At 38.3% G+C, this 24,692-nt stretch overlaps 1 protein-coding gene across 1 annotated transcript in view; it reads right to left on the bottom strand.

Moving 5' to 3' along the window:
- Positions 1 to 13,590: 13,590 nt before the first annotated feature.
- NUF2 (NUF2 component of NDC80 kinetochore complex) overlaps positions 13,591 to 24,692 on the bottom strand; it is a 32,356-nt gene continuing 21,254 nt past the window's right edge. The window contains exons 10-14 of the mRNA XM_003415027.4: positions 21,679 to 21,816; positions 19,754 to 19,894; positions 18,641 to 18,816; positions 17,566 to 17,701; positions 13,591 to 13,959 (exon numbers count right to left, since the gene is read on the bottom strand). Coding sequence (XP_003415075.1) covers positions 13,825 to 13,959; positions 17,566 to 17,701; positions 18,641 to 18,816; positions 19,754 to 19,894; positions 21,679 to 21,816 — 726 coding nt within the window. The 3' untranslated portion in view covers positions 13,591 to 13,824. The remainder of the gene's footprint in view (positions 13,960 to 17,565; positions 17,702 to 18,640; positions 18,817 to 19,753; positions 19,895 to 21,678; positions 21,817 to 24,692) is intronic.

Genomic DNA, 24,692 nt, shown 5'->3' with positions numbered 1-24,692 from the left:
GAGTTGGAACAGCCAACCCTTTGGTTAGTCGTCCACTGCTTAACTGTTTGCTCCACCCAGGGCCTGTCAAACCGGTTCTACTAACCCTTAATAAGCCCTAGATAATTTTTTTTTAAATCATGTTTAGCCCCAGTTGTTGGTGGCTTTCTTGACAATATGATGGAACATAAAAAAGTCCTAGTCAACATTTGAAATATAATAAGCCTGTTGCCTTCTAGTCCAAATCATAGTGACCCTACAGGACAGAACAGAACTGCCCCTCTAAGGTTTCCAAGGAGCAGCCGGTGGATTTGAACCGCCGACCTTTTGGTTAGCAGCCGTAACTCTTAACCACTGTGCCACCAGGGCTCCAGTAGAAATGTCTTCAAATTTAAGCATTATGTAAAGATTTTGATCTTTAAATGTTATAACCAAATTAAAAAATAAAAAACTAAAATATCTGGCATTCTGAATATTTACTTCTAGAATAGAAAGATTCAACTGGGTAATGACAAATTAAGTACATTATACAGTTTTCATTGCATTGAAAATGCTGATTATTCTGATTTGGTAGAGTGTCAACTAAAGCCCAGCCTTAATTTATGTTGTATTAGGGTTTCTGGCCAGGACCCGTGTCAAGTGTTTTTAATTCCTTAATAGAAATTCACTTTTAACCAGGAAAAGAAAAAAGGGGTGGGGGGGTCATTAGAAAAACAGAAAGCAGTGAATGATTTTAGCTGGAAGAGTCAGGGAAAACTACACAGTGGGTACTTACAAGACTGAAACCTAATTCCTGGCCCTCTTTCACAACAGCAATGACCTTGCAAGCTGCTGATCTATTTAAAAGACTTAGGGGGTCATGTCCCCTGGGGTTGATGGAAGCAGGACTACCTTAGAGGTCCTATTTTACCCTGAAATCACTGTTGGGAGGAAAGTCTATTTTGGCCATGGTCTGTAGCTGTCAAGTCACTGTGACTACTGTAGGATAGGCTGGTCTTGAGCCCTCAAAGAAAAACCGTGGTGTATTGTTTCCTTAGAGCTGCTGTAACAAAGGAGATACGCTAGTGTGTTGAGATATATTCAGCAGTCTGAACAGAACAATCACAGGAAAAATCCCCTAACTTTATCTTAAAATGACATTTCCTACACGCTGGTAGGAAGGACAGAGAAACACCTGAACCCTTGGTACAGGCATTGGGAATTGTGGTAGCCAGCCGCCAAGATGGCTCCCAAAGATTCCTGCCACCTGGTATTCACACCTTTGTGGCATCCCCTCTCACATGCTACCAAAATTGTTCTATGTGACTAAAACAATATGGCAGAAGTGATGGTGTGTCTCTTCCAAGATTTGGTTATAAAAGACACTGTGGCTTCTGTCTTGGTCTTTCTCTCTCTCTTCAGGGTCACTCATTTTGGGAAAAGCCAAGTGCCATGTCAAACAACCTTATAGAGAAGCCCATGTGGCTAGGAATTGAGGCCCCCTGATAACAGCCAGCAAGTACTGACACCTCTTGTCAACAGTTGTTTGAGTGAGCCATCCTGAATACAGATTCTCTAACCCAATCCTTTCCTACAGATGACTGTACCCTGGTGAATAGCTTGACCACAACCTAATGAAAATCCCTAAGCCAGGACCACCCAGCTAAGCTGCTCTTGGGTTTCTTGACCCTCAGAAATTGTGTGAGATAACAATGCTTTTTGTTTTAAACTGTTAAGATTTGGGGTAATTTGTTACGTAGCAATGGACAATGAATACAGGGATTTTGGCAGAAATGAAGACTAATAAAATTTGATAAAGCCTTTAAGAGGCGGCATATCCATGGATACTTCTCGAGAACAGAACTTACCTGTTCAACCATATCTTTTTAACCTTATCTTCCTCCAGTGTACTTCAATTAGGCCTGGTGTATAGTGGGCTCTTAGTAAACATCTGTTGAGTAGTTGAGTGAAGCAGTTGTTGTTATGTTGTCAGGAGCCATCAAGTCTGCTCCAACTCATAGTGAACTCATTTATAATAGAGCGAAATGCTGCCTGATGCTGCGCCATCCTCACAATCATTGCTGTGTTTGAACCCATTGTTGCAGCCACTGTGTCAATCCATCTATTGACAGTTTTTCACTGATCTTCCACTTTACCAAGCATGATGTACTTCTCTAGGGGCTGGTCCCTCCTGATAACATGTCCAAAGAAAGTGAAATGAAGTCTCGCCATCCTTGCTTCTAAGGAGCATTCTGGCTGTACTTCTTCCCAGACAGATTTGTTCATTCTTCTGGCGCGTCCATGGTATAGTCAATATTCTTTGCCAACATCATAATTCAAAGGCATCAATTCTTCTTCGGTCTTCTTATTCATTGCCCAACTTTTGCATACATATGAGGCAATTGAAAACATCCTGGCTTAGGTTAGGAGCACTTTAGTCCTCAAAGTGACATCTTTGTTTTTTTAACACTTTAAAGGAGGTCTTGTGCAGCAGATTGCCCAATGCAATGCGTTGTTTGATTTCTTGACTGCTGCTTTCATGGATGATGATTGTGGATCCAAGTAAAATGAAGTCCTTGACAACTTTTTTCTCCATTTATCATGTTGTTGCTTATTGGTCCAGTTGTGAGGATTTTTGTTTTCTTTATGTTAAGATATAATCCATATTAAAGGCTGTAGTCTTCGATCTTGATCAGTATGTGCTTCAAGTGCTCTTCACTTTCAGCAAGGAAGATTGTGTCATCTGCACAACGCAGGTTGTTAATGAGTCTTCCTTCAAACCTGATGCCACGCTCTTCATATAGTCCACCTTCTTGGATTATTTGCTTAGCACACAGATTGAATAGGTGTGATGAAAGGACACAACTCTGAGTGAGGAAGTTGTTGCTATGTGCCATAGAGTTGATGCTGACTCATAGCGACCCTATACGACAGAGTAGGACTGTGCCATAGGGTTTCCAAGAAGCAGCTGTTGGATTTGATTTACCAACCTTTTGGTTAGCAGCCCAGCTCTTAACTGTTGCACCACGAGAGCTCCTGAGTGAAGAAGAAAAGGGGTCTAAATTCCGTGAAATTAAAGAAAGCCCAAGGATGGGGTATTAGAAGAGGGGGGCAGATAGGAGCTACATGTATGATATGTAAGTTAGGAAGACCAACCATCCTGGTTTGCTCAGGACTGAAGGGTTTCCCCGGACGTGAGACTTTCCATGCTAAAGTCATGCCAGTGACAGAACCAAAGGAACCGCTTAAGAAAAACAAGGGAACTTAATGGGAGAAACGAGGTACAGCCTATGACACTGTTGCATATGATGGGGTTCCTTCATTCACTTCTTCACCGAGTATCTATTTGCTCCTATCATGGGTTAAGATCTGTAGGTAGAAAATTAAATTATGGTCCCTGGCTTGAAAGAGCACTGATAGGAAGTCGCCCTGACTATGTAAGACAAATTTACCTGCTCTGATAAAATGCAATTGATTTCTAAGAACTTTTGAAAATATATTAATGATTCTGTAATTTGTTTTTTCTACAAGTCTATTATAAAAAGATGGCTTGAAGCATCTCGGTACTTTAAGTCCGTTCTCCTTTGCCTGACAGCAATAAATGGATGCTAGTGGGGCGGGTAGGTAACAAGCGTGGGTGCTGCACGATTTTTTATTTTCTGTTAGATCCTATTTTTTCAGACTGTAAAAGCTCACCTAACCCCTGCTGTAGTGACTTTTGTTATCTCGACTTTTGGGTTCTTATTCTTATAATGGCCACTTACCAGTGGTTTACATTTATTGAGTGATTTAATACATACAACGTTATGAAGTAAGAACTATGATAATTCTCAATTTACAGATAAGGAACCTAAGGCTCAAAGACAGCACTTTTTTTTTTTTTTATTCTGCTCTAAGTGAAAGTTTACAATTCAAGCCAGTTTCTCATACAAAAACTTATACACACATTGTTATGTGACCCTAATTGCTCTCCCTACAATGTGACAGGACACTCCTCCTCTCCACCTTGTATTTCCCCTGTCTATTCGACCAGCTCCTGTCCCCCCTCCTTCTCATCTCACCTCCGGGCAGCAGCTGCCCACCTAGCCTCATGAAGACACCACCTTCCTAACCACTGAACTACTAAATGCCTCTTGAGAAAATACATAGATACATTACACATATAAAGTGCTTGACTGTGCTTTAGGTACTGTGCCACACATTCTGCAGAGGTCATCTCAGCCTTGCAGGGCCAAGGACTTGGTGACAGGAAGGTAGGATGGATGATGAGGGACGGCAATCTTCCCTTGCTATTCAACATGTAGTCCGTGGTCCAGCAGCATCCATGTCACCTAGCAGCTTTTTAGAACTGGAGAATCTTAAATCCCACGCAGACCTACTGAGTCAGAATCTGCCTTTTAACAAGATCTGATTTGTAAGCTAAAGTTTGAGAGCCACTGCTATTGAAGACCCACGGGAAAAAACCCAAAAAAACCTCATCTCAGCTGTGGGTGGATTTCTCTAATATATTTGTTTTCTAAATATGATCCCAGGACCAGCAGCATCAGCTTCACCTGGGAACTTGATTAAAATGCAAATTCTTTAGCTTCACCCCATACTTATTGAATTGAAAATTCTGAGGGTGGGGCGTAGGAATGTATTTAGCCCTCCAGGTGATTTTGCTGCACCCTGAGGTCTGAGAACCCTGGATCCAAAGCCATGCAATCCTTATACCTGCGCTCAGCTAGGAAAGCGGAGTCAACAGCGACACCCTGTGGAGCCAAGGGAAGCTTGCATCTTTTCAATCAGTTTACCTGCTTTTTTTTCCCCCGATAAGATAAAACCGTCATATCTTGGCTCTTTGCACTGAAAATACAAAGCTGACTTATGTTCCTACAAGCTATTTGCTTTGGGGTCCTGCGCTCATTTTAGTCTAGCAGACTAGATTCCTTAATTCAGCAAACATTTATTCATTCATCAGCTACTAGCTCTAAAGGACTGCAATGGACGTGCTGTGATAGAACGCTTATCAAACCGGTCCCCAGAGCAATTTACTCATCCGTATTAAGGAAACCCTGGTGGCGTAGTGGTTAGGTGTTAACCACTGTTAACCAAAAGGTCAGTAGTTCAAATCCGCCAGACGCTCCTTGGAAACTCTACGGGGCAGCTCTACTCTGTCCTATAGGGTCGCTGTGAGTCGGAATCGACTCGACAGCAGTGGTGGTGATGTGATGTGGTTATGGCTGTTTAACAGCACCGGCGACCGTTTGAATATTTGCTGTGTGACAGGAACTGTGCTAATTTTTTCCCCCAAATTCACGCAATCCTTACTAGTTTGTGAGCTATTTGTTATTCCCATTTTATGAGTCAGGAAGCAATGTGAGATCTGAACCTAAAGTCTCTGCTTTTAATCACACAGCAGCGATCCCCAAGGATCATGGCCCTTAGAATCACTTAGTGAGCTGCTTACAAGTGTAAATTCCCAGGGACCTACCGAGTCAAAAGCTGCGAGTCTGTAGCATGTTTGAGAAGTACCGCAGACACATTTCACACCAACTACAGTCTGAGAACTACTGTACTGCACTGTTCGGCCTCCATCAAACCATTGTCCCTCAAAGTACTATGAGTTTCATGGTGAAATGGGTTAGCGTTAAGCAATAGGGATATTGTACAAAAAAAAAAATTTTTTTTTTTTTTTTTGTACACAGTTTTAGAGAATTCTATGTGGTGGTAGAGAATGGATTAGGGGAGGTTGGTAGAGATTGACGTTACATCCTATTACCAGAAAAAATGTCACACTGAGATGCCCATGCCAAGCGGTGTTCTAGGTTGGTTCACTGAGTAACTCACTGCTTGTATGGCCATTTCAAATTCTTGTCTCAGGAAAATTCAGTTCTAAAATTCAGAATCTGAGCTAGAAATCCTGAACCAAGTCCTAGTGATTCTCTAAAATGTGAGGATAACTTAGATAAAATAACCCACAAAAGATAACAAACACAGGGCCAGATTTGGAGCCTTGCAATTAGTCATCCTTTTAGCAAAAATTTCAAAATAATTTAAAGATACTATTTAAAACCTACATAGACCCTAAACAGGCTGCCTGTAAATTTTTGTTTGTTTTCAGTTGTTACTACCACTTTAAAATTTTCAGCTTCTATGTTTCAGACCTTAAAATCCGACAGCTATTCTGGCATTGGTTATGCAAGTTGTGTTATGCCCCCTGGTGGCAATATGGATAGGCAGATGAGAAGCATATTTCAATCAAATGGACAGAGCCAGCTTAATTGAAATAGGTGGCAGGCCCTGAATTTGAAAATGGAATTTCATATAAAACTTTTCTGGTCTTACTAAAAATAGGAAAGTTCCCTTTAAACTAAAATCAGATGTATTAACTTCAGCCTGCAAGGGGCATATTTCAATTTCCCTTGCTTTGTCATAAAATGGATTAGCTTCTTGAAATATGTCAGTTGAACTTGAAATTAAATATTTGCTCTACATCTAGCTAAGTAGTTGGACTCATAAAAGATAACTGAAGCCTAGGTTCTGTATCTGCATGACATTTCCTTTAAGATCAGGCCTCAGCACACATCATATATGTGATACCATTTGGTTCTTGGAAGTATTAATTTCCCCACTATTAAGACACTTGAGAAGATTACATGGCCCAAATAGCCATTTTCAACAAGGCCCTGGAAAAAAAAATTCTGAATTTTATAATGTATTCTTCAATCAAAATAGCCAAATGTAGGTTTTAATGTGGAGTATACTGAGTGCCTCTGAATAAGGCTTTTTACCTGTTTGTGGGCAAAAATAAATGAGAGGGAGGATAACAAACTTGTAGAATATAGTAAACTCTATGTTGATGTTTGGTGTAAGAAAATGCATAAAAGATAAGTGTTTTTGCTAAGTTAAAATAAACTGGGCCTCAACAGCTATATTATTCAGTCACAGGAGGGAAAAATGGCTATTCATTAAACACTTAAGTAACTATCAGGTATGTGGTACTATGCTATACTACATCCTCCACCATCAGGTAGATTCAGACTCATAGTGATTCTATAGGACAGAGTAGAAATGCCCCATAGGGTTTCCAAGGCTGTACATCTTTACAGGAGCAGACTGCCACATCTTTCTCCTGAGGAGCAGCTGGTGGGTTTGAACTGCCGATCTTTTGGTTAGAACCCAAGCATTTAACCACGGTTAATCACCAGGGCTTCTTACGCTATACTGAAAAAAAAAAATGCCATTGAGTAGATTCTGACTCGTAGCAACCCTATAGGAAAGACTAGAACTGTCCCATAGAGTTTCCAAGGAGCGCCTAGTGAATTTGAACTCCCCACCTCCTGGTTAGCAGCCAAGCTCTTAACCACTGCGCCACCAGGGCTCCTATGCTATACTAGAAGTGCTAAAATGAAGAGACAGAGCCACTGGAGACACAAAGTCTAGCAGGGTGGGAGACATGTAAACATAATTACAATATAATGATATCAATTACAGTGAAAATAATGAGAATAGTGACCCCTCAACTGACTCAGAAAAGGTATCACATCTGTAGTTTAGACTGAGACTTTAAAAATGAGTATTTTCCAAATGAACATGTAAAGACATGGGCCGAGGGAAGAAACACACGAACACACGTTGAAGTGTGAGGGGCTAAGGAAACTACAAGTAGTTCAGTATTGCTTGGGGATCAAGTTCAGGTGCAAAGCAGCAAGACAAAAGGGGAGAGATTATGAAGGGTCTTGAGATTTGCGAAAGTTCATCCTATAATCAAGAGATTCTGAGACTTTTCTCAGTTCGAGGAGCCTTAATGTCTCAGAAATTCTTTCACTGTGCCCCTTGACAAAAAGAAATACTTAATTCTGTTTATTAAGTAGTTAGGCCCAAATACTTAAATATTTCTGTCCTAATAATGTGTTTAAAAATATATAACACACATATTAAGAGAATTTTCTTTGTCACTCTTAAATAGCCAATTACTGCACACGTGTGCCTGTTAGGCACAGGACTGCGACAGGACTAGGTTAGAGCAGGGCTGGCCCATTGGCTCCTCGCCTCCCCCTCTTCCTCCACCCCGTGCACACAGGCCGGGGTGCGGGGGGAGACAAGCAGGACAGAGAGCGAATAAACTACCTGGCCCACCCCCTGGAGATCCGAACAGAACACTCAGGCCCTGTGAGCAAAGTGTACCAGCTGAGGGGTGGTAGGAACTGAAATGTTGCAAATAAACTGTTAATGTGGTTCTTTCGGGTCACCACAGGAGCAGAGTGTGTGCAAAAGAAGTAAAAGCGACCACTGTTGTCCTTCCCGTGCCTGCTAAAGGGGGCGATGTGACAAAGGGACACAGTGCACCTGCATCACATCCCATAATGAGTCATGTCAAGAGGGAACTGAAGGACTTCCATCTGGAAGAAATCCTGCGTGGGCACCTGCATTTGCATAACCCAACCCCACCTCAGAAAATCTCTGCCTCCCCACCCCAGAACCTCATGAATAAACATCAAAACCCTTCCTTCCCATCTTGCTGAAACCTTTAAATACTTGGCTTTTAGGCAAATCAGTGAGACAGTCTCTCTGAAGGTTCTAGCCCTTACTGTCTCCTTTTGCTAGCTGCTGGTGAAATAAATTTGCTTGTGTGACCCCAGGCTGCCTCAATAGTCTTATTGGGTGGCACGAATCCTGTTGGGTTTGACCGAGTAAGGGGCCCTTGGTAACAGTACAACTTCTTAAACCTTGGAATCAAGATTGGACATGTGCATTGCCATCAATTCCGACTCACAGTGACCCTGTAGGATAGAGTAGAACTGCCCCGTAGGGTTTTCAAGGCCATAGATCTTTAGAGAAGCAGGCCGCCACATCTTTCTTCTGCAAATTGGCTGATGGATTCGAACCACCAACCTTTCGGTTAGCAGCCGAGTGGGTAAATCACTGTTCCATCAGGGCTCCTTCGGATTGGATATAGACTCTCATTTCCTGTACCATAATGATTTTCACATAATACTTGTTGTTTATCACAGCAAAACCCCAAACCCCAGCGCTACAAAGATCTGGTGTCATCAAAAGGCAGGTAGCGTGATCTAACCTGAAAACTGCAAACTGCTACGAGCTAGTAGTTCGCAGTGGCGTTTGACAGGTACCAGGTTTTACCACGTTTTCTTTGAAAATTTAAAATATTCCATGGTTCCTCTTCAAGTTCACTGTGGCACCTTTGCAGCAGTTTGAAAAGCCAAAAAACTGAGCAAATCACTGACATAATCTAATTTGCATGTTAGAATACTCAAACAGTCTTTGTAGAGGTTAGACACTGAGAGAGAAGTTAAGATAATTTCAAGTACAGCCATCCCCAGGGCTATGAACACCTGACTTACATAACACATGTGGTTATGAACCAACCCGCATAAAGCCTATTATATGAAAAAGTTGAGGTATGTATAATGGTTCGTAACAACAAATGGGTGCTACAAATGGGTGCTACTTTGCAACACGCTTCAAAACATTATTATTATTACTGTATTATTACGTTAAAGATGTTTTAGTGTATCTGGAAGTGTTTAAAGTTTTTTTATCCATAGAAAGCCACACTATGTAGTGTATACTAAGACAAACACATTTGGCTAACTGACATTAGATATGAACCATACCTAACTGTTCAATTTACATAAAAATTTGATGTAAAGACAGGTTTAGGAAGGGAACTCATCCGTAATCCAGAGACTGCCTGATGAGTGATGAGGGTGCAGATTACAATACAGGCACAGGAGATGTGAGAGGGAGCACTGGGTGCCTTAATTCACGGTTCTTGATGAGTAAATGGCTATAAGGGAGTGAGGTGGAGTACCACAAGAAAGAAAGTGGACAAGTACCTTTTCGACCTCGGGCAGAGTAGTTAGTGATACTATTCATTGCAGTATGTTTTTAAATACCTTGAAATTTTCTTTGAATCTAATTGGTTTCCCTTGTAATCCTGCGTTTTATTTCCTGAACAAAAAACATTCTGAAAAGGGTCTGTTAGGCTTCACCAGGATGCCAAAAACAGTTTTAAAACCCCCTACTGGACATTGGAAACCCTGGTGGCTTAGTGATTAAGTGCTACGGCTGCTAACCAAAGGGTTGGCAGTTCAATTCCACCAGGCGCTCCTTGGAAACTCTATGGGGCAGTTCTACTCTGTCCTATAGGGTCGCTATGAGTCGGAATAGACTCGACGGCAGTAGGTTTAGGTTTTTACTGGACATTGGCTATGCAAGTCTGAATGTCAAGAGAAATATACCTAAGTGAAACATACATGTTATAAAATTTGCTGGCATGTTTAATTTGTGATGGAAGCCGTTGATGTAAATACATTTTTAAGGAGGACTACAGAGGTTGAAATGAGGGCGGAGGGCAGAGGCCTAGAAAAACACACACACATAAGAGAACAGAGAACGAGGCTCTAAGGGAAAAAAAAAAGTCAATAAAAAGGACAAGACAGAGACCCCAATAAAATCTAAGCAGTGATTGATTCTGGCGTCTGTCAAAGATAGGTGGAATTTTTGATGAGCAATGATTATAAAATGGTGTTACCTGCATTGAGTGGTTGGTGGTGACAGGTGATGACCCTGAAATGGTAATTTCGAATTCCTAGGCATTACCCTCTAACACTTCACTGAGCACCCAGAAGGGGTCAATTAGAAAAGCTGCCGCTGGACTATTGAACTTGATAGATTCAGGCTGTTATAGATGCAAATATTTTTCCTGTTGTGATTGATTCTTCAGAAAGTGGTGTTTTGCACCAGAGAAGTAGCAGCTTGGGTTATAACTAAGTACCATCAGGAGGCACTCCAGAACAAGCTATTTCGTAGCCTTGTTTTTGTTAGTTGCAGTAGCCTTCACTCCAGCTCATGGTGACCCCATGTGTTAGAGTAGAACTGCTTCACAGGGCTTTCTTGGCTGTAATCCTAATAGAAGCAGATTGCCAGACCCTTTCCTCTACGGTACTGCTGGATGGGTTTGAACTGCCCACTTTTAGATTTGCAGTCAAGCACAAGCCATTTGCACCACCTAGGGATCTTATATCTCTGTTACCGAAACAGTTAGCAGCTGTAGCATTTAACTACACCACCACTAAGGTTTCCTATATCTCTGTTATGGACTTAAAAATAAACTAAGTGGCTTTGAATGAATTTGAAAATAATTGTCTTAGAGAACAAGAATCTAATCAGAATGCAACAGGTGTTAATTCATACTGTGCTCTCATTGAAAAACATGCTCTTGATAAAATGGAATTTCTGCAGGGCCACAAAAATCAGGACATTTACCAAAAGGCTTTTGATCTGATGGGACATTGATGTAAAAAAAAGTAAAACACGCCAGCATTGTCCCTCGGATGGATGAAAATCAAGTTTGCATTTCAGCAGGATGCGCCAAGGGGAGTGTCATGTTTAACTCCGCAGGGCTGAGGCTGGGAAGTAATGGTTAGAAAAAGGTAGCTGCATGTAGCTCTTCTTTGTTGCCAGTGTCAGTAGGAACGTTTGATGTGCTTTTAAACAGAACAGAAAGTTGATGCACTTTTAAAAAGCAAATGTAACCTTTTGTTATACTTATCTCCTGTATTTGTATATTTATGTCTTTTGTTGTTTTGGATTTTTCTGACTTGTGAATAATTACATTATATAATCGTTTAATAATTTAAGATTGAAAAGGAGACCTTCAGTAAAGTATTACATAGTGGTTCTGCATTTTTTCAAGCATTCTTAGAAACTGTGTATTAGCAGTATGGCTATTAATTGCATTTTGGTGGTAAAAGTCTGGCACGCTCACAAACCTACCTCTATCTTTAAGCAAAAAAAAAAAAAAAAGTCCCACAGCAAAAACCTTCAGAAGCATGAAAGAGTGTAAAATCTAAATTAGAAAGTATTTATTATCTTGTTACCTTAGATTGTAAATAACTGCTGTAAATTATATCCACCTTATGCTTTGCAAAAAAAACAACGAATTATTTATAAAACAGAAATTATACCAATAATCAAAAAAAAATTTTTTTTCAAGTATCTATTAAAATGTGATTGTGAACTGTTCGTGTTGAATACATTAGAAAGACTAGTTTATAAAACATTTAAATATTTGTATTTTTAATGTATAAATGTTCTTATGTAAGTATATTTTGTATTTTGACCAAATAGGCTGCCATTTTTAAAAAGTAGTTTGGTTTTAGGCTTTTCAGTATAAAGAACATCATGACAGAGAGGCAGCAGGAATCTAAAATGGTACCTCGGAGTGAAAGCCTCACAGAGAAACGGATGGTGATTTCTCAGAACATTACCTCAGACGTTTCACTTTTTATTTAACACTGAACCTAGGAACTTGAACGACAAAATCATCCTGAGGACATCACTTTGCTATGTATGAAATTTCATTGAGTGCTTATAATGTTTGGACAGTAAGTGACGATACTGGAAGCAGCTAAGGATTCCTATGACTGAAACCTGGATTAGAATTTTTTCCCCTTAGTAATACTCAGAGGGTCATAATGCTGTTTGTTAGAAATACACTCGTATGAAATTGATAAATGTTTGTGTTGTTTCAAGAATTAACAGCAAAAACCTATTCAAACGATGAAATTTTAAAAACAGTCATGTTTCAATAGGAAGAAAAAACAAAAAAAAGGGGAGAGAGAATTAAGAGAACCAAGGGAGGGTTGTTACTGAAACCACAAAAAAAGTATCTGACAGGTAGAACTAGCCCAAAAAGTGTCCATGCAATTTTGTTAACTGTGACTTTTTCTGTGACCTTAGAAGTTCAGAGGATTAGTATGGACAGAATAATGCTGTGAAGGGCAGGCAACGACATAGATCCACAAGTATATATTAAGTTTTCTAGAAATTTGATTGCAGAAAAGAGAGCAGTAGCAAAAGAAGATATAAGGTCCAAGGGGATGACATTTTTTTAAAATACGAGAGGGACTTGGTCATGATTGTACCTGTTACCTAGTGTCCAAAGCAGACCCTTCTATTGATTAAAACGTGTGACTATAAAGGAAGCAGCAAGGAAGGGACAGGGAAATAGCTCCATTTTGTACCCTGATCTCTTCCTCTCTGGTTTTGGCCACTCTCCCCTCTCCAGGGCTTTTCCCATCAATGACAGCCTGGTCTCCACCTACAATGAGATTTTATCTCTGATGAAGAGTAAAGTACTTAGAACTCCCATGACTCTAATAGATTACATGTGTCTACCACACGCCAGGCAGCATTCTAAGCATTTTACATGTTTCAAATTATTTTCCATATAACAATGTCAAAGGCATTAGTGAAGAAGTAGACAACTACACACAAACTCTCTTTCAAGTAATTCAAATAGAAAGTGTGGTATAGTAGAAACATTACAGACTTGGGTCTCATAAAGAACACAGTCCATGTCTTGGCTCAGTTACTCACTTAATCCTTCATAGTTACTTCATCTATGAGGCAGTCATGAAAACAGCCACCTAGAGTTGCTCGGATGACCATCAAATGAGCTCCCAACCACAAGGGTTATCATACAGCCAGGGTTCAATAAATGTTCCATTTCTGTATATCAACAAACGAAGCAACAAAAGCCAAAACAATAACAGAAAACATATATTTCAAATACAACTATTTTTGTTTTACGCCAACCACTACTTATAATAAGGGACAGAGTAGAGACCGGAGTTTTAATTGCAAGTTATTTTAATTGTAAGTTAACAAAAGTCTACACAAAATGCATTACCTTAGAAAATAACCACACATGAGCGTATATACAAACAGACTGCGCCAGCTTTACTTGGCGATCCTGATACTTGCGTTGCCATTAGCTTCAACTTAACTACTCCCTTTCTGAACGGAATATTAAAGGACGGCAAGCCACCTAGAAAAGAGATGAAGTTTTGGTAATCATGCTGAAAATCGGAACATCCTCCTCTTCAGTTCAGCTGCTTTTTCATCTATTTTAGCACAATAGTCCTCTGCCGTCTTTTCAATGCCTTCATGGTACTTCTCCAAAGCAGTTTTTAAATTTAGAAATATTTCCTAGTAGGAAGATGAAATAGAATAAGAATTATTCCAAGGAACAACCTAAAAACAAGTTATATGACTTCCAACAGTTTCATTCACATATATAATAGTTTAAAGCTTAAACTATCTTTTATACACACACACACACACTACACACTCACTACACACACACACACACACACACACACACACACACCCCTACTCCTACTAAAAGCTAATTCAGCAAGCTGCAGGGCACATCAAAGAAGTCTGCTACTTAGAAAGAACAAAGCAGAGACATGATAATGGCTAGGATTACAAGACATTAAAAACAAACATATTTATAATTATTAAGAAAAAATTTAACTTTGGAGCTTCCCCGGTTTTACCATGTAGATAACTGTAACCTCTACATTTAAACCTGACCATCATTTAAAAGATACACAGATTTATTAAGTAAGTCTATAAATCTATAGGACTGAAAAATAAATTAACACCTTTTAGAGTTCTTTTAATAAACTGATCAGGTGGTTCTACTACAGGCAATAATGAGTTTTCATATAAACCTATATGGATGTGTTAAGAATTAAGAAAAAAAAAATGAGGACAGAAAAATTTTTATAGATTAAATAAAATGAAATTAGCTCCTATACATTTTCTATCTCATGTTTGTCAATGCAATTTTGATCTCCTTTTACCATTCATTTTTCTTAGGCAAAACAATGGTCAAACCATGATACGAGAGACAATAATATTCAGAGCAAAGTTACAGAAGGTGTTTCACCACTGAAGTAAAATAAAATAGCAGTCCTTAACGGGGGAGCCCTGGTGGCCCAGTGGTTAATCCATCAACCAAATACATTACTGGGTACCTTCTACAGGTGGCACAGTAAATAGTTCATCAGAAGACACAATTATGCTTTCTATCCTAAAAGAACATATAATCAAGACCAGACTGGATACAGACCACTTGAAATATGGCTAGTGCAAAGGGGAACTGATTTTTTAATATTATTTCTTTGTATTAAATTTAAATATAAACAGCCACGTTGCCAGTAGCTATACCATGGAAAAACACAGAAGAACCTTAAATGCCTACTGCGAAGTGAAACAAGCCTGTCTGAAAAGGCTACATAGTGTACGATTCCAGCTATATGATAATCTAGGCAGTAAATATCAGGGTTGTCAGGGGTTCAGGTATAGGGGGCCAATGGGGTAAAGCACAGGGGATATTTAGGGCAGGGAAACTGTTCTGGAATGATGGAAACATGACACCGTGCATTTATCAAAACCCACTGACCTGCACAGCAGGAAAAACCCCAATGGACACCACAGATTTTAGTTATTAGTAACATATCAATATTGGTTCATCAATTTTAACAAATGTATGACAGGAACGGGAGATATTAATAGAGGAAACAGTGTGTGTGTGTGTGGAGGGAGGAGGTATGTAGGGAATCTCTACTTTCTGCTCAACTTTTCTATAAACCTAAAATTGCTCTAAAAAATAAAGTCTATTAATTAAGACAAAAAATTCAACCCAATATTATGCTTCATTAACAGAAGTATTGTGCTCTGGGGATGGTCACATTACTTGGAAAGTTGTGTTTAATACTGGGTTCTACATTTTAAACAGAGTAATGACAAGCAGAAAACACAGTATTGTAGTCAGTAAACAGGACAGTAATGAATCTGAAAATTAAGCTACATAAAGAATGGCGAGAAAACCAGGGCTAATTCCCTTAGATAAGAGAAGGCTGAAAGAATCCATGACCACTATCCTCAGATGTCTAAAGGGTCATTAAGTAGACAAGGGTATAGGTTTATTTCTGAGAGAAAACCTTGGCCCACTAGGGTAAAGAAATGAAGGTTTTAAACTCCAAGTAAGAAATAAAATTTTAACAATCAAAGCTGTCCTAGTAGAACAGCATGTGTAGTTACGAGCTCTGTACCTCTGACAGCAATTTTATCAGTGGTTCTCAAAGGTCATGTTACAAAATACAGGTGAATGGATCCGATTGCTGAAAACTCTAGTTCATTATATTTGGGTGTGATTTGTTTGTTCATTTTTTAAATATAGCCAGTTTTCAGAACCACTATGCTAGATGACCTTTAAATTGTATACTACACTGTTCTAGACCTGATTTGACATAGCACACAAAAGTTAAAAAAAAAAAAAGATAAAACAAACATGATATTTATTGTCAAGAACTTTAAATGTTTTTGATGAGACCTACTTGCCCCAAGCTAACAGTGATACAAGGCAGGTGTGGACGTCTTCTAAGACTAACAGACAAGGGGTGCTTATGCTGGTAACTGTACTAGATCCTGTAAGCACAAATAAGTATTTGATTTGATTGGTTAACAAGTAGGATTAGAAATCTTCTAAGGTCTTTTTAACTCCACTCCAGAGATGATCAGAGGGTTCAGGGGCAGGAAAAAGAAAAGTAGTTGAAATACAGAAAGAAAAGGAAGACTAGAGAAGACCAGAGAAGGAGGGCAGTGTATTCGGTAGACATGGAAGGAAACCACACCATTTTATTTTCTTTTACTTTGGTTTTCTTTCTTCCTTTCCTCCCTCTCTTTCTTGTGAATTAGCCTTGAGATAACCCTGGGTTTGTATGTATGTATATACTTACATGTGCGAGGCCTAGCAGTCCAATTTTACGGGGGGATAAAGGTTCCTGAGAGCAGGTGAGGGGATTGTCTACTGAGGCTTGGTTAGTATTAGGAATCCTCGCAAACTGGGTGTGGATGGCGGAAGGTAGTGATGGGAAGTGTTTAAGTATCTACCAGGTATCAGAGGTTTCAATGTAGTTAGAGCAAGAAAAGCAAAAGATGCCAAGGGATTTTACATAATAAGGGGCTATTATTAGTGACCTCTGGCAGAGGTATCTGGGACAATCTTGAGGATATAAGTCAAACTTCAAAAGCTAAGGAGAGAATGGAGATAGAATAAATGTGTCAGGAATAAACTACTTGTTTAAGACATTGGCAATTAAGCAAAAGACGAACAGGTAAACACGGACACTGTACTAGCATTTTAAAAGATAAAAAGTGTAGACGACAAGATGCTTGTCCTTACTAAGCTTAGGACTGTTCACAACATGATAAAATAAACACACTAGAACTAAGCAAAGAATAAAAGTACTGAGTAATTTTAGGTAATTATGGTAAAGATATCATTGAAAGTCTCAACGTCCAGGGATCAGTCTAAGCAGCTGCATTTACCACTGATGCTATCAAACACTTTTGAGATCCCTTTATTATTAAAGAAAAAAAAAAACACACACACACAATGGAGAAACTTTTTAGAGGATATTACTTAAAATCACTATCCAATTTCATTTACCAAAAAAATTGAGAACTTCTATGGAGCAACTATTATGACCGCAAAGCAGAGTACTCTGCTAGGTGCTTTTGGGGGGAAAAAGGCAAGGAAGAAAAGAGGTATGGGGGAGACATACATGCAAACTATACCAGGGTAATGGAAAAGGTGCTAAAAATGGAAATAAAAGCAAAGGACCTGTGGTGTCAGTTTCTGCTCCAGGGATTAACAAAGCCCTCACAGTGAGGGTGACATAATTTACATTTTAAAATCATGAGATTATCTGGCATTCATTTTTTATCAACAATACTCACCTGAGACTTCATTTTCTCCCTTTCAGTGGTATCTTTAAGCTGCTGAATTCCAAATTTAATTTTTTGGATTTCTTGATTAATTGTGATTACTCGCTCATAAACAGCACCTCTTTTTTCTTGAACTTTATTGCAATCCCTATAGGAAAGCGAGGCAGCTAAATTATAATTCTTCTTAAGCTTCTAAATAGGCAAACATTTAGCTCTAATTTTGATTCAAGTGCTCATGTGTATTTGCTTAACAAACCTAAAACTCTTCTCAAGATATAAAAACAAATAGATGAAAATCCCCAAAGTGTTGTGCTATAATCATGTCATGACACCTAGTGAATCCTTTTACCCAAAGGCTATGATTTAAAACAGAAATTTTAAGTTACTACATATCCCCAGTTGTGAACGCTCATGTCCCCTTGGTGGGAATGTGAATCGGTACAGCTTTTCTGGAAGGCAGTTTGGCAACAAATACCAAAATCCTTAGGCTCTGCCCTTTTTCTTCATCTGCATGAGAAAGAGTGAAGGAAATACTGAGGAGATCCTTGTGCGGTTTTTAGGAGCTGAAGTAATGACATCTCACAGGCATAGCTGAGGCCCTGATTCTAAAAAACACCCTCTTACAACTGAGGGGGAGAAGACCCTACCAATGAAAATGCTCCAATATAAAAAAAAAAACCCAAAAAGCTCAGTGGAATATTAATTCTTACCTGAATAAAAAAATGACTTTTCCACAACATACTACGCTCTAACCCCACAGACCAGCTGAGCTATAAGGTGGATCAGGTGATTCATTCTAGTGCAGGTCTAGACCACTGTGTCGAAAGTGCACTGATAAAGGATTAGCACCAGAACCCTTCTGAACAATTATGCTGGGGAACTGGAATTGTCGTATGGGGGGGGGGGGGGAGGAGGGACTCTAAATCTGGACACAGCATTATGAGTTTCATAATTTACTCATCTGTTTCAGTCACCTAAAGGTGGAATATATCTTTTAGAAAAGGCAGTAGTTTTGGAATCCTGGGGAAGAATGTATGAGCTTTTCCTAATTACTTTCTAAGACGTTAAACTGAAAATGGCTTCATACTCGATCACGGTGCGTTTGTACTGCTTGGTATCCTCATGCTTCTTATTTATCTTGAATTGCACTGTGGCAAGTTTTTCCTTCTTCACGATCAGAAGTCTTTTCAATGAATTTTCTTCGGCCTTCAATTTCTTCAGTTCTGACTCTTCGCTCTCAATTTGGTCCTCCAAGTTCATGCTCTGTATTTTATGAGAGGTATTTTAAAGTCAGTGCAGTCAATTTGGATTTATAGACACAAGAATATTTCCTAGGATGAGCGATAATAAAATACATTTTTAGAATGAGAGAAAACTGCACAAGCCCCAGAAGCCAGGCAGAAGACTGTGGACTGAGCCAGGGAGACAAGAGGAAGGCATCGTGAGTCCTGAGAAAGAACATGCCAACTAGGCTGCTGCTTTTATCCTGTTAGTCTACGGGTTTTGCCATGATATCCTATCAGCAAAGACTGGAACAGAGAAAGACATTAGGAAGATCAGCTAAGAGGCTAGAGTTGAGGGGGGATGGGATCTAAACTAAGCTGAAAGGAATGAAGCGAAAAGGGCAGACCCTACAAACAATTAAAAGCAGTGGATCTCAATTTTTCTCAGTGACTCTTGATGGCAGATAGCATGTAGTTGGAAAAGAACAGCTCAGGCACTTTCACCTTCACAAAGTAAACACTGATATTCAAGTTTCTAGCCCAAGAAACTTGAACAATGTTGGCATTAGCGCCCATTCTCCAGGGCAGGGACCACATCGTAAACTTGAAAATCTCTTTATAGGCCTAGGTACAACGCTGGGCACAAAGTTGGAGTTTTATGCTTATTGATTATAAGGTCATTTCCAACTATTAGAAAAAGTTTAAATTCTATTACTATTTTCGATATATACATGGGAACAACTGTGCTATGTTCAATAATTCAGTATTCATTTCATCTGAAGGTTAAAATGGGTCTTATTACCGCTTCATTCAAAAAGAAAAGTGTTTTATTCCTGAGCGTACACTGCTACATGTGTTACACTCTAGCATGATTCTGCTTTTCATCAGGAAAATGCTAACAGAACATAAAAGTGAATCTAAGAAAAAACAATAAACTATGACATAATAAACATATAAAAATTCCACACAACACAAACCTCCTTTAAGTTACTGGTTAGTTTTTCCCTACTATCTGCAAGGTCTTGTATTTTCTTTTCATATAACTGCACCTCCCGCTGACATGAAGGCAAGCCGTCGACCGAGTCTCGATAGGTTTCATATTTTTCCATTACTTCTTGCTTTGAAAGGAAAAAAAAAAAACACACACACACACACACAGATATGCCCCCTTTGTGTAACTGCAGTAGTATCAATTTGTTTGCTCTTAAATAATTTCTACACTTACTACTGAAAGCTTAAGAGCAGAGAACAATTAAGTTTCTAGGTCAGTAACAAAGCACTATTATTGACATATGTCTAAGCACATACAATTAGGCTCCTTAATTGCCAAATTTCCTTAAACAATAGAAAACTCAAGTACCTTTAATATCATGGTGGTATTAAAAAGATTTCAGTTCTGTTAATACTCAAACTACTCATGATTACTCCTGTGCAATTATATTACTCATTTATAATCTTCCTATTCATTTGTGTCTTATAATAACTATTACTTACAGCTAATTCTTTTAAAAAGATGAGTTCTCCTTCTAAAATTGCAGAATAAACATGTTAATCACAACCACAAAAATAATACAAAGATAAATACTTAAAATTTAATCTCTCTTCAAACTCTTCCTTTTTCCTCACTGGACTACCCCTCCCACAACATGTTTATCAGCCAGCTGGATTTTGTTTGGAGTGAAACACCCAATCACATATTGTCCATCTTTCCATATTATAGATACCTAGCATATGTGCATTGCAAATATATTCTCAGAAGTCTAGCTTTTAGGTTTCCAATATTGATTTAAAAAAATTTTTTTTTATCTCAGTTCAAGAATATACAAATATTCTCCTAAAATTTCTAAAACTGTTCAGTTTTTAATTCACGTGACATTTATTTTTGTAAATGGTGCAAGGTGCAAGCATGCCTCACTTTTCTTCTAGAAGAATTGCCAGTTGGGCCAGAAATATTCATTAACCATTCTTTTCTCATAGATACTCAGATCTCTTTCTGAGCTCTTATTTTTTTTCTGCTGATCTTTGTCTATTCCTGTGTGATAATTCTTAATTATCAAGAATGACTTAGATAATAAGTGCAAAGATAAACCAATACTTTTTAAATAATTGTTTAAAATGTTGCCCCATAAAGAATGGTACATTGTCTATCCACTTTAGCCCCATCCCACCTGAATCCATCTCCCATAGTAACCCATAAATGTTTCAACAGAAATCACACCGTGTCCCTACATCCTTTCTAGTCAATAGTGTGCTCTTCCTCTTAAATAAAACCCAGCACCCTACATAATCTGCCAGTTGCCTATTTCTCCATTATTATCTTGTGCCACTAACCTCATTGGCTGTGCTATGTTCCTTGAACATACCTTGTTCCCAACTACCCCACAAAATTTGCATATACTGTTCCCTCTGTTTCAAATGTTCTTTCATGCACACTTTACCCAGATAACCTCTACCTCCTTCAACTGTCAGCATAAATTTCTGCTTCCTTTTCCACTCCACCCCGATTTTGCCACAATACTAAATTAGGCTCCCATTATTACATTATTTCAAAAAATCCTATATTTTTTTCATAGAATATATTCACAGTTTATAATTATATAATTGATTTTAAATTTATTTAATACCTTTCTCTCTTGTAAGAAAGAAACTAAGTCTCATGAGGACAGGGCATTTCTGTTTTGATCACCATTGCACAGCCTCAAAAATTTGTTGTGTAATTGAATGAACGTCTTGAATTTATATTTGTTTTCTCCATACCCATTTTAGAGACAAGCTACAAATTAGAGACCAGGTCAAAGAGGATAAGAAATATAGACAATTCAGAAATTAGAAAACACCTGTTTAAACAAGTGTTTGGCTAAAAAGAAAAAAGATAGAAAAGCATAAAAATAAGGAAACTAACCCTGGAATTTTTAAGCTTCTGGACTGTATCTTTCATTCTCTCTTTATAATTCTTTAGCTTCTCTGGAGAATCCACAATTTTTGCTTTCAAACTCTCTTGTACTTCTTTCAAAGATGCTGTGGACAATTTTAGTTCATTCTGTTGAGAAAACATTTTTATATATCGGATATGCCAAAAAAAAAAAACCCCAAGCCCATTGCCATTGAGTTGACTCTGACTCATAGTGACCATACAAGTCAGAGTAGAACTGCCCCATAGAGTTTCCAAGGAGTGCCTGGTGGATTCGAACCGCTGGCCTTTTGGTTAGCAGCTGTAGCACTTAAACACTATGCCACCAGGGTTTCCATATATTAGATAGAACAATAAAATTGGTGATTTGCTATCCCAATAATGGACAAGAACAACGAAAATCAGATCCATGTTCACTGTAGTGGGGGTAGAAGTAAACTCTAACTACATCACTCCCCTGCTTAATCGCTCACATTTGTCTTTGTCTACAGGCCAGAGATCAAGCTCCTTAGTGTGACATTCAAGGTCTTTCATTATCTGGCTCTTATTCTCCTTTCCAGTCTCATCTCCCACCAGATCCCTATGAAGCTCTATATTTTGGTAATAGCAGTCTTAGGTATGGAAAGTCAGAAGTGCCTTCTCTTAGATCAATATGGCCCTCCTAGAATATCACGATCCCATTGCCTGGTGAATTTCTACTAATCTTTGAAAATCCTGTCCCCACCTTCTCTACATTCCTTCTATAAACATTATAATTATTGTCAATGCAACATTATACTATAATTACATGTTTAATATGTCTTTCCTAATTGACTGAGCAACTTAGTGGTATGAACAGTTATCTTTGATCTCTCTGAACTCATCACAGTAATAGCACTGAGAAGGTGTTCAACACATGTTGAGTCAAAACAAATTCCCTTCTTGTCCTGGATGTCAAAAGTAAATGTAACCATTTGGTGAATTAAGGTGAAGAGTATCTGGAAATTCTCTTAAAACTTCTGTGCTAATCCAGAATTATGCAAAAAAAAAAAAATTATATGAACCCCTATCCCAAATACAGAAATCTTTGTGGCATAGTGGTTAAAAACTATAGCTGCTAACCAAAAGATCAGCAGTTCAAATCCTCCAGGTACTCCTTGGAAACCCTATACGGCAGTTCTACTCTGTTCTATAGGGTCACTATGAGTCGGAATTGACTTGATGGCAACGGGTTTCTTTTTATTTTTGGTATCCCAAATATGTGTTGATAAACCATATTTACATTGCATTTGGATACTCTATGGCTATGTACTGACATAGAAAGATTTCTAAGAAATATTAATGATAAATTCACAGATCAACTAGAAGACAAACCCATTTCTGTAAAAACAGGACAACAAAATCAGGGCACTTATCTACATGCATCTTGATATATGCATGAAATGTCACAGAAGAAGGACTGGAAGGGTGTTGTTTTTAGATGGGGAGAGGGCTGAGAGAAGACGGCTGTTCCTGTCTGACTCTATATACACGCCGGTTGAGTATTTTGGAACAGGAACACGTTGCTGTGCTGCTTGTGGAATTTGTATTCTTTTTTTTTTTTTTTAAAGACACTTACCTCTAAGATCAGCTACTCAGAGGCCAAACCTGAACACTCTATTTCTGTGACCTGGCTCTTCGTGTTTGGCAAATCATCACACTATCTGCTCTCTCTTAATGCCCTACAAAATTAGAAATCGTTTTCCTTATAAGGGCATTGGCTTTCCTAACTTTTCTTCCCTGGTGAGAAGCCTAAACCTGATATTATAAAGTGATTTTGCTTTAACCTAGTTTTAAATGGAACAGAAAAACAAAACAAAACAAAAAATCAAAAAAAAAAAAAAGGAATAATCAGTACCACTTGGATAGAAGCATTTATCAACAAGAAGAGAGGTAGAAAAAAAAAAAAAAAAACCTATATCAAAATAAACTCCAGACGAATCTAAAGTGTTAATAAGGAAATGGACTTGTATCAAGATATGTCAAGAACACTTAAAACGCAACAATAAGAAAACAAACAACCCAGTTACAAAATGGGCAAAAGACCTGAGCAGAAATCTCACCAAAGATATACAGATGGCAAATAAAAATATGAAAAATGTTCAACTTCATATAAGGTTGCTGTACCATCAAGTTAATTCCGACTCATAGTGATCCTACCGGACAGGGTAGAACTGCCCCGTAGGGTTTCTAAGGAGCAACCGGTGGATTCAAACTGCTGATCTTTTGGTCAGCAGCCTGAGCTCTTAACCACTGTGCCACCAGGGCTCCTATACAACATTAGGGAACTGGAATCAAAACAACAATGAGATACCACTACATACCCAGAGAAAAAAATCCTAAATAGGGCAAGATGTTAACAGGAGAAACTGTGGGCAGGGGGAAGAGGTATATGGTGGTGTTCTGTGCTCTCTGCAGAATTTTTCTGTAAATCTAAAAAATAAAGTCTATTAAAAAGAAAACAAACAAACAAACAGGGAAACCATAAAAGTATAATGAGAAACTGTGGGATTAAAAATAATAATAATCTGAAGAATGGGACAGGCCTTCTTACATATAGAATTAAGACCAAAAACCATAAAGGTCAGACCTATAAATTCACTATATAAAAACATAAACCTTCTGATAGGAAAAAATTATTAATTCAAAAGGAAAAGAGTTAAAATTCCTAATTTATGAAGTTTCTTAAAAATTTAATAAGCAAGGTACACAAATAGGTGGTTTACAAAATAAGAAATACCAACTACTGAGTAAGATAGTCAAAATTACTACAGAGGAATAAAAATTAAAATAAGGGTTTTTTTTTTTCTATAAGTGACAAAAACTAAAACAAAAACAAACAAAAAAGTTTTTCAAAAAACCCCACAAACAACTAAAAAAACTCAGTTTTGGCAAGGAAAAGGTATACCCTCATATTATGTTGGTTGGAATGTAAATTGGTATCTTTCTGGAAGTCAGTTTGATAATGTGGTATATTTTAAACGTGT

Source organism: Loxodonta africana, chromosome 3 (assembly GCF_030014295.1).
Source record: "Loxodonta africana isolate mLoxAfr1 chromosome 3, mLoxAfr1.hap2, whole genome shotgun sequence".
In the NCBI taxonomy this organism is placed as follows: domain Eukaryota; kingdom Metazoa; phylum Chordata; class Mammalia; order Proboscidea; family Elephantidae; genus Loxodonta; species Loxodonta africana.
Note: the sequence above shows the minus strand (reverse complement) of the source record. Positions and strands in the feature narration are given on the sequence as shown.